Source organism: Phoca vitulina, unplaced genomic scaffold, assembly GCF_004348235.1.
Source record: "Phoca vitulina isolate PV1807 unplaced genomic scaffold, GSC_HSeal_1.0 scaffold16, whole genome shotgun sequence".
In the NCBI taxonomy this organism is placed as follows: domain Eukaryota; kingdom Metazoa; phylum Chordata; class Mammalia; order Carnivora; family Phocidae; genus Phoca; species Phoca vitulina.
In genome coordinates this window covers 4,649,669-4,660,303 of record NW_022589719.1, presented here as the reverse complement: position 1 = coordinate 4,660,303, position 10,635 = coordinate 4,649,669, and the positions used below count along the sequence as shown (strand labels likewise).

Sequence of the window (10,635 nt, the reverse complement as noted above, 5' to 3'; positions counted from 1 at the left end):
TTGAGTTCTGACAAAAAAATCAGGTGGTACATGGTGCAGAAGCTTCTGCTCTTTTGGCTTTTGAATGAATAATCAGTTAATCAGAAGAGCAAACCACTTTTCCTCCACTTAGCTTCCAGGATCTCAGGTTTCCTGATGAAAGCATCAGTCTCTTTTCCAGTATCAGTGTTTGAAAATACTTCATCCCATGGATCCCACACCACATAGACCCAAGGGGAGGTATGAGGCAGGGGAATTGGGCAATTTCTCCCTGGAGTAAACTCTGGGCCTGGGCACACACAGAGTTTCTCACAAGGGACTTACAGGCTTCTGTAGGCTGAGTCTCCATCAAGAAAGCACAAAACGTTCATCTTCACCTGAGACCTAAGGAAAGACAAATATCTCCGTGGCTGGTCTGTCTCTTTGTAAACCTGAAGAACACAGTTTCATATCTGTTCCCAGCTTGGCAACACCAGACACCTAGGAAGAATCCTAAGCTTGTGATGAATGCTTTTAGTTTATTCCACCAATGTGCCTGTCCCCATTCTCAATCCCCACTCTCTGTGGTGTAATCACAAAGTGAAAGTGAGAGTGAGACCATCAAAAACTTAAATTCAATCTAGGATTTTTCAAGAATTCTCTAGGTACTTATTGAAAATGTGTAGCTTTTTCTTCATCATATAAAACATAGACATACATTGCACACTTATTGCTATACTTTGTGAATGTTGGCTTTCAATATTGCTGATCCTTGTTCTATAGGGATAATGGCGAAAGCACATGTATGTAAATCCACTCTTGAGTGCCGGTCACAGATTGATTCAAGGGAAAATAGCAGACGACTGTCTAGATTTTAAATTAACTCTCTTCACCTGGCTTTAATCTGGCAGACAACTTCCTGAGGCTCTAGAGAAGTGAAATGGAGATAAATCAGTCATGACTAAAGAAGTAATCTTAGTTAAAACTAATGAGGAAGCTAATTGGAGTCATTTATCTTCATGTCAGGTTCATTATTACACTGTGGCTCTTCTTTGTGTTAAAGTGGTCAAAGTGTCCATGTGAATCAACAAACAGGTTCTTGCATTGTTGAAATAAGGGGATTAAAATGGGGGTTAGAGTTTGTTAAGAAATCCCTTGATTTTTCACTCCTTTAAGTGAAACTTTGTATTTTCTACATACTTTCTAATGAGGTATGTAATTGAATTACTTGGGTTATATGACTCCGTGGAGCCGTTTCTCCATTTCAGGACTGTTAAAATCATTCTACTGACAGACATTATTTCTCTCCTATTGAAGAAGTTTATTTATTTAGTATTTGAATGAATATCATGAGATCAAATTTAAATTTGGTATGTTTTGTTTCATGCTTTTATTATATATCAAAATAAAATATTTAAAATTTTGATTATTAAAAAAAACTCATCCCCTCAAATATCACATACCAGTATTTGCACAAATTAAATCTCTCTCCTGTATTTTTTGCCTCAGCTTTTTAAAAAAAGGAAACTTAGAGTAGCACTGCAGATCATCTAGTATAGTGGCTCTCAATCTTAGCTGTACATTCAAACCAGTCAATCTGGAAACTTCATTTTTAATTGGAAATCAGGTGTGCAGAGAGATTAGTGATAATCCTTGGTAGTGGATACATGGTTATCTTTGGCCTACATTTATGTGTTTAATTTGCTAATATAATGAGTATTACTAAACTCACCATTCAACGTTTTACCTACTCCTATATGTGTATATAGGCCTTTCCTATCCTAAGTCCCCTTCTCCTCTACAAATGAAACCACTATTCTGACTGTATTTTTTTGCGGATGTATATTGTATGCCTAAATAATGCATCGTTTGTTTTATGTGCTTTTGAGCTTTATAAAAAGGCAGTTGTATATTTTCCTTACTCATCATTAGATCACTAAAATGTATTCATGTTATTGCACGTAAAAATTCATTTTCACTGGCATAAAGTATCTCATTGCGTAAATATATCACAATCAATCTACCGTATTATTTTTTCATCTGTGGGCATTTTCAGTCTTTTTGTTAACTTTTCTCCTTTTCTTTTCTCTTATTTTTTAATCTGTTCTTACTTCTTTTTTTCCCCCCCAATTAAGTAGTGCTACTGTGAACATTCTTCAGAACATCTCCTCTTTAGAACTTTAATTTGGGAATACACAAAGGAGTCAAAATGCTTCTCACCAGGAAAACTTCTATGACAGCAGAGGTGCCAGAGTAGGATGAATAGAATCAAGAACAGCTGGTAGGAGCGTAAAATCAGTATCAGTTGTAATTTCAGGATAAACAGCAGTAGTCAGGGATCACTCATCTTTCTATATTCCCTACTGTAAATTTTGCCCCAGAAATTGTGAGGGAACATCATCTTGAAGAAGCCTTGGCAGGACACGGTGTACTTAATGTGAGATGGAAGTGCATCAGAGATGCAAAGGGTGGACCATAGCAAGTGCAGCTGTCCTCAGAGGAGCGCTCTTCAGCTACTCCAGCTACATTTTTCTATACATACAAGGATCTAGAAGTGCCCAAGTTTGCACTAATCTGGAGAGGTGCTAGTGCAGAAGTAATAAAACTTAGTTCACATGTCCCCAGTTGGGACCAAATCTAAGGCAGAATTTACCCCTAGAAATCCCAACCATGATGAAGCTGAGGCTGAGATTTTGCTTGAAATTATACCTTTACTTAGATTCCTCTCCTCTCTCCTGCTTCCCTCACTCTTCTAAGTTTCTTACGAGAGCACTCAATAAATTGCTTGCATTCAAGTCCTCACACTGTGGCCAGCTTCTGAGAAACTTGATGGGTAGAAATATGCTAAAGAATGGATCCAGAAACTCCATAACCTAAATTTTCAAAGCTTATAATTGAGTGGTAAAGAAGGATTCTACTTCCCTCTTTAACTTTCCTGAAACTTTGATTTCAGGCTTCTGGCTTCCAGAACTGTGAGAGAATAAATTTCTGTTATCTGAAACCACCAAGTCAGTGGTAATTTGTTAGGGCAGCCCCAGGAAACTAATTTAGGTAATTTAACAGAATATTACACAGTTCTTAAACATACTATTCTAAAGAACATAAAAAATATTATGGGGCGATATTAAAGAATAAGGAGGCTGAATATCATTACTAAAATGGTGACGTAGGTTGTTCCTGACTTTGGTCCTCCTCACAAGAACAACAAACATCTATTCAAGAACAAGGCACCACTAAGAGAATCCTAGAGGCAATGCGGAAGCACCCTCTTGCACCTCAGAGACAAAGGCAGATCACATTAGAATGGTAAGAAAAGCAGCTCCACATTGACCACATTACCCCTTCCCCAGGCCAGTGCAGCACCATGTGGAGAGGTCTCTGAACCTCTAGTTCCTTCAGTGGGAAAATAGAACTCAGGGGACACATCCAGCTCCCCCCTTGCAGCATTGTGGGTCACTTTGTGGGAGACCCTACAATGATCTTTCACCATGGGAATTGTAGGGGAATTTGTGGGGCAGATTCCACTGGGAATCTGACTATGACAGAGAAAGTGGGGCGGGGCTTGTAACAACCAGCTCACAGATCCCTGCAGACCAGGTTGATACCCCCAGGGCCCAAGCAGTAATCCCAAACAGCGGCTTTGCTCATCTGCAAAATTAAATCAGGGACAGACTCTGATCAGGGAACTCAGCAAGGTACTGATTGGCCTGATTCAGATCCTGAAACGAGGAGTGTTGCTGACCCTAAAGCCCTGTTTGCCCATGCTTAGGCAAGGTGCTGAGCATAGCCCCACCCCCTGTGAAGAATGTCTTCAGCCCCACGTGATCAGAGAGCTCCTGAGCAGTCCCGGAAGCTGTACAGTCTAGCAGTGCTCAGGCTGGGCAGGCGGAGCTGATCACCCCCAGAGCAAAGCCAGTACCAGGCATAGAAGCTTCCTGTACTGCATGCATGCAGGAGGACTAATTCATAGCCAAGGCTGAGGGTCCTCCCAGCCCCTCCCAACTAGAGAGACTGCTCGGGGAAATAAAAATAGCCTGAAGTGTCCCCTCCTCTTTCCACTCAGGCGGGGGATCTGTTCCATTACCTTACCCGTGGTGGAGACTGTATTCTGGCTCCATTTGACCAGAAGGGCTGGTGAAAACACTTGAAAGTTGTGCAGCCCAGGGGTGCTCTAGCCGAGACAAGGTTTGCAGAGCAAAGCCTGTGGCCCTGTTGAGCCAGGGAACTTGGGGGATGGATATGTTACTTCCACTTAAAGAACTTCCTTTAGCATTTCTTGTAAGGCAGGTCTGGTGGTAATGATATTCCTCGGTTTTGTTTCAGAAAGTCTTTATCCCTCATTTGTTTCTGAAGGACAGTTTTGCTGGTTACAGAATCTGTGGTTAGCAATGACTTACTTTCAATATTTTAAACGTCACCCCTTTCACCCTCTGGCCTGAAAAGTTTCTGTTGTAAAATCTGCCAAGGGATACAAATGGATTGTTACATAATATATAACCATGACCATGTCTGTGAATGCATTAAGAAAAACCTGTGTTTTTTTTTGTTTTTGTTTTTTTTTTTTTTTTAAGATTTTATTTATTTATTTGACAGAGACACAGCGAGAGAGGGAACACAATCAGGGGGAGTGGGAGAGGGAGAAGCAGGCTTCCCGCTGAGCGGGGAGCCCCATGTGGGGCTCGATCCCAGGACCCTGGGACCATGACCTGAGCCGAAGGCAGACGCTTAACGACTGAGCCACCCAGGCGCCCCAAGAAAAACCTGTGTTTATAGCTTGTCATTTATAATGCAACATAATCTATCCTACCCTCACCAGTAAAACCTCCAATAACACAACAGGGAAACTGAGAAAAGTATTTTATAACTGAAAAAAAAAATACTCTTTTACATGATTAGATTAAATGGATAGAAACCATAATCACAAATGTTCTGAGGTTTAAAATGTATACAGATTTTCTGGTAAAGTATTAAAAGTCTATTTTTTTTTCATATTTTGTAGTTTCTCTAAATCCAGGTTGATTCTGTCCAAGGACTTGCATTTGTCTATTTGTTCTACTATGACATGTAGTAGAATCACCTTGAGTGTTATATGACTTCATTTAATACTAGTAGTACTTCTGCATGTCATTGATTTATTTATTATTTCTTTTATTAATTTATTCACCAAATATTTATTGCATATCTGTCATGTGCCAGATACTATTCTAGGCAATCAGGATACAATAATAACAAAGCTAATTGCCATTTGTTGAGGACCTTAGTTGTGCCAGATAGTACTTAGAGTATTTTATTTATATAATTTAATACAAGTAGTGAGATGTCTGATTATTTCTAATTTTTTTTACATAAGAAAACTGAGGGCCTACGAGGTTAAATGAATTGGATGAGGTTACTTATAAGAGGCAGAATTGGGATTCCAACTTTTGTTCAAGTACAAAATACACTCACTAGTTTGCTTATGCACATGTCCCAGTCCACTCAGGATTATTCTGGTTTACACCTTTTGTCCTAATATAATTACTAATCGTGCTCTATCCCTCTCAAATGTGTTCTGATTTCTGAAGATAACTGATACTGTCACCTTAATATCACTACATTGTGACTCATGATCTTTGGTCAGAGTGTAGGGAGGAACAGTGCCTATGTGTGTTAAGATATTTTGAGATGATCAATGTGAAAAAGAAACGGCATGTCCAATAGACCTTCCTAACTCTTTATTAGTCTGTGTTGCAGACTGTTTTGTAAAAGATTGCTTTACAAAACTACACTGCAGTTAGAAAAAATTTACTTGTGTTAATATTTAGTGACAATCAATATCTGAAAGGCCAAAAATTGTGGTATTTTATGTTTTGGAAGGCACACTACTGTATTTCATAGTGTTAAATTATTTAAGCTTCTGTTTTCTCCATCACTGGATTATGTAAGGGTTCCCATAGGGTGAGCTCAGACAGTAGTAGGAAATACAGAGAATATTGACTGCAAAGTGGAATATCCCTCAGTAAATAAGCACAATCGATCCCATAAACATTTCAAGAAGACCGTTCTGTGCAAATTTATTTTGTGGCTATAAACATTTAGTTTTTCAGACTATGAATCATTTCTGTAGTAATACCTTGAAATTGATGGGTGTTTTTGAGGAAAGTATGAGATTTACATAAATGTGACTCTCAGATACTAGAATATATTTTATTTTGAAGTAAACTCAATAGATACTACATCCTTTTTAAACATCAAAATGAGGGTCCAACTCTAATAAAGGAAATTGAACTTGAAGAGCTGTAATCAAGGAATAAGAACCAAAGATCCTCAGCTGCACTTGAACAGATTTTGATGATGAGATTTTGGACCTTCAGCCTAAGCCTAATACCATCATAAATGAGACTTCGTGAGATATCTTGAGGGAATTTTGCACGTGTAAAGATGATAAACTGCTGTGGCTAGAGGGCAGACCGTAGCAAATCTTACTTCCCACTAAAGTCCTTGAAAATATATTTTATCCTACATAATCGTCTTAAAAGGTGATATTGATATTCTTCCACTGATTGATGAGATCTTTGCTTTTTGCCTTTCAATATGGGTAGGCCTGTGACTACAATAAAATTAACACCATGTACTGCTGAGGTTAAGTCCAAAAAAAGGTAATAAAACTTATGCCCAGTCCTCTTGAGATGTCTCAGGAAGAATCCAGCTACCAAGCCATTATGAAGCCAAGTAGGCACATCAGAAAGACACTTTTAGATGTCTTGTTTACAGCCTCAGCTGAAGTTCCAGTCAACAATCATCATCAACTACCAGACGGATGGATGACCAAGCCTCCAGGTGATTTCATTCCCAACATTCAAGCTATCTTAGCTGATGCTCATTTGCAGTTTAAAAAAAAAAGAAAGAAAGAAAAAGCTGTTTTACTGAGATCTGCCCAATTTGTAGATTCATGAGCAAAGTATTATCATTGTTTTGAACCACTATGTTTTGGGTTAGTATGATATGATATGCAGTAATAGATAATTGAAAAAGATAGTAGGAGCAAAAATATCTGGCTAATAAAATGAAAAGATATACTAGGAATTAAACAGAAGATTTTGATGTGATCAGTCTGTCAATATGAAAATTCCTTGGTAAAATAGTAAAATCTGTACTACTTATTTTAAATATAAACTAAGTTCCTTTGGAGTTTTGGAATAAGAGATCCCTTGCCCACCAGACAACTGCAATCATGACTCTATACTGTTGTTCATTTATCTGTTGATTAGTAATAATCATAGCCAATATTTCAAACACATTATTGGTGAAGTGTTGTAATAAACACATTTCAAAGATGAGTAAACATTTGGAAGTACATGGTGACATAAATGAGAAAGCTCTTCTCCTCTTAACAATGAAAAATGATCTCATTACTAAGAGGTCCTTTGAGTTTCAGGTTGAGCACCCCTCCACTGAGCTATAGTCTTGGAGTCACACTTTGAACCTTATCCCTGAGTGGAATAAATGCTATACCTGTCTAGGAGCTAAAACACTCAGCCAAGGATAGTTTCTGTGCAGTAGACTGCATGAGGTATACCTCTCTTCACTAATTAAAGTATGATAAAATTATTTTTATACATGTCACTATTAAAAACACTTGAAAGTTGGTTCTATTGCTAAAAAGCAATCCTGATACAATTTATATACATACATCTTATACATATTATTAAGAATATGATTAACTGAGATTAAGCACAATGATAATATAAAAAACAAATACAAAATTAAAGAGACTCATGGACAGACTCTTTGATAAACCCTAAACAACAAGGAAAAAAAAAGGAAGGAAGGGAGCAAAACCAGATAGCGTAATTCTCTACCTTTGTAGTAGAAAGATCAGTGACCTGAGATTCATGAAGCTGATTTTCTGGTGCTAATTAGCTGAGTCACCTTTGTCCTGCCTTTATACTGTCTGTGATTCCATGTTCCGCAACGCCACCCCCCCCCAACCTTCTACTGAGAAAATTATCTACCTATCCTGAGTAATCTATTTAGACGGCTGTGGGAGAAGAAAAATAAATGTCAGCAGGATTTGAAATGGTAATAATAATATCACATATAGAGTAGTAATAGCTAGTTATCTTACCTGATTGGTTCAACTAAAAGGGAATACATATTCGCAAAGAGGGGATAAGATCCCATCCAAACTGTGTCACCATCACAAGTACCAGCAACATCTGTTAGGAATTCTTTTAAATTTGGTTGCTTTCAATAGCTATCTTATTTTAGTATTTACCTCTTCTGGTTTGTTTTCTTTCCTCATGTCTCTTTCTCCTCTGTCCCTATATGCAGATTAATAAGGGAAGATGAATATATTTAAAGAAAAATCCAAAAAAATGCATAACTACTTTTAACAGGCAAAAAGCAAGCAATTATGCAAACCTAGTAAATATGGTGAATGATGAATCTAAGAAATGTAATTTTAGGGGTGCCTGGGTGGCTCAGTCATTAAGTGCCTGCCTTCGGCTCAGGTCATGATCCCAGGGTCCTGGGATCGAGCTCCGCATCGGGCTCCCTGCTCGGCGGGAAGCCTGCTTCTCCCTCTCCCACTCCCTCTGCTTGTGTTCCCTCTCTCGCTGTGTCTCTCTGTCAAATAAATAAAATGTTTAAAAAAAAAAAAAAGAAATGTAATTTTAGATGGAAATCAAAGTGACCCCATAAAGTAATAATATTAATTTTGTATTTTGGATCATAATCTAAACATTCTCATTGCAAAATGGAGTTGCAATGTGGTCTTGATAGAATGAGTCGAATGTATCAATTGTTTAAAAATAATATATATCAAATATATTAATTATTGAATAACCAATAAATATGTAGGTGCTGCTATTATTAGCCGATGACTTTGTCAAAGGAAATACTGATTTAGAGGAATATCATCATTTCTTAAGTAAATCATCCCTTAGTACTCATCTTTTTAATCTCTTACGCTTGCTGTTTTCTTTGTCTTCCTTTGTGCCTCTCTCTCAAATGTAGTTCCTTTGAACTTTTTCTAGAAGCAGGTTTCCTGGTAGACAGTCTCTTCTGCAGCTTCTCTGAGATGCAGGACCTTCCCAACCATCTTTGCAGATACCTGGCTCTCTCCAGGGGCACAAGTTTGTTTTAAGGTTCTCCACAGAAAACAAGGCCTGAGGTGGACTCTCCCTTGCCACTTCCTAGACAGAACTGCCATGATGTCTGGTTTAAAATATAAAGGACAGAGCTTGGGTGTGAATTCAGATCTGTATCGTTCTGGAGCCTGCCTTAATCATTGGGCTGCCCTGCCCTTCAGGAGGTACCGTGACATAACACGCTCTCGGTGGTGCCACACGTCGTGCTACTTCCTACTTCTGTGCGTTTGACGTTCTTCACCGGGAATGACTTTAAATCTCCTCTACCCCACTAGTTCCCATTTGTCCCATTTGAAACTCAGTATATCAACCATTCCCTCCAGGAAGGCTTCCCCAGATCCTCAATCCAATTAGGGAAGTTTCCAACATTATGCTTTCCAGGGCCCACAAGAGCCCAGCACACAGTTTGTGTACATTACAGATGATACCTATACCAAGAAACAGGTCCTGAGAATGGAGCACCTAGTTTTGAAAGTGCGTGCTTTTGACCTAGCTGCACCAACAATAAATCGGTTTCTTACCCAATACTTTCTGCACCAGTCGTCTGCCAACTGCAAAGTTGAAAGTTTAGCAGTGTTTTTGGGAGAACTAAGTCTGATAGATGCTGACCCCTACCTAAAGTATCTGCCATCAGTTATTGCTGCAGCAGCTTTTCATTTAGCACTCTGCACAGTCACAGGACAGAGCTGGCCTGAATCTTTAGTTCAAAAGACTGGATATACCTTGGAAAGTCTTAAGCCTTGTCTCATGGACCTTCACCAGACCTACCTCAGATCACCACAGCATGCACAACAGTCAATAAGAGGAAAGTATAAATGTTCAAAGTATCATGGTGTTTCTCTCCTCAACCCACCAGAGACACTAAATGTGTAATGGTGAAAGACTGCCTTTGTTTTCTAAGATGTAAATCACTCAAAGTATATGGTGTACAGTTTTTGTAAGATTTTAATTTTACAATCATTTCTGAATAGAGTTATGATCAAGTACAAATTATGGTATCTATTACTTTTTAAACGGTTTTAATTTGTATATCTTTTGTACATGTAACTATCTTAGATATTTGGCTAATTTTAAGTGGTTTTCTTAAAGTATTAATGATGCCAGCTGTCAGCACAGTAAGAATAAGAACTAATAAACGGATTTTGGAAAATAAATAAATAAATAAATAAATAAATAAATACCCCTCACCTTCAGCTATCCATCACATACCACAGACTCTATCTTTGTGTTCTCCAACTGCAATTTACTCTACATTAGGGAACAGATCCTGTTTCTCTCTTTTCCCATGGTAAGCACTCAGTATAAGCTACATGAATACATTCAACTGCTGTGAACCATTTCCCCCCTGTGGGGCAGTATCTTTTCTGTTCTAAGGTCTATATAAAGTCTTACCTTACAGAGTTTAAGTTCCATGTGACAACAGGATTACAAAAATTGCTTTTCCAAATGACTTTAAAAGTTTTCATAGGATGTTCATATATATTTCTATCTTTATTATTTTTTTACATCAGATTCATTTGTTTTTTCAATGACTTAGCTGTTGTAT

The 10,635-nt window shown here is 38.1% G+C and overlaps 1 protein-coding gene across 1 annotated transcript; it reads left to right on the top strand.

The window, feature by feature from the left end:
* The first annotated feature begins 746 nt into the window (after positions 1 to 746).
* On the top strand, positions 747 to 9,962 carry LOC116638599 (cyclin-A2-like). The gene is made up of 2 exons (XM_032414718.1): positions 747 to 761; positions 9,471 to 9,962. The coding sequence occupies exons 1-2, from the start codon at positions 747 to 749 to the stop codon at positions 9,960 to 9,962; spliced, it is 507 nt and encodes a 168-aa protein (XP_032270609.1).
* The last annotated feature ends 673 nt before the right edge of the window (positions 9,963 to 10,635 follow it).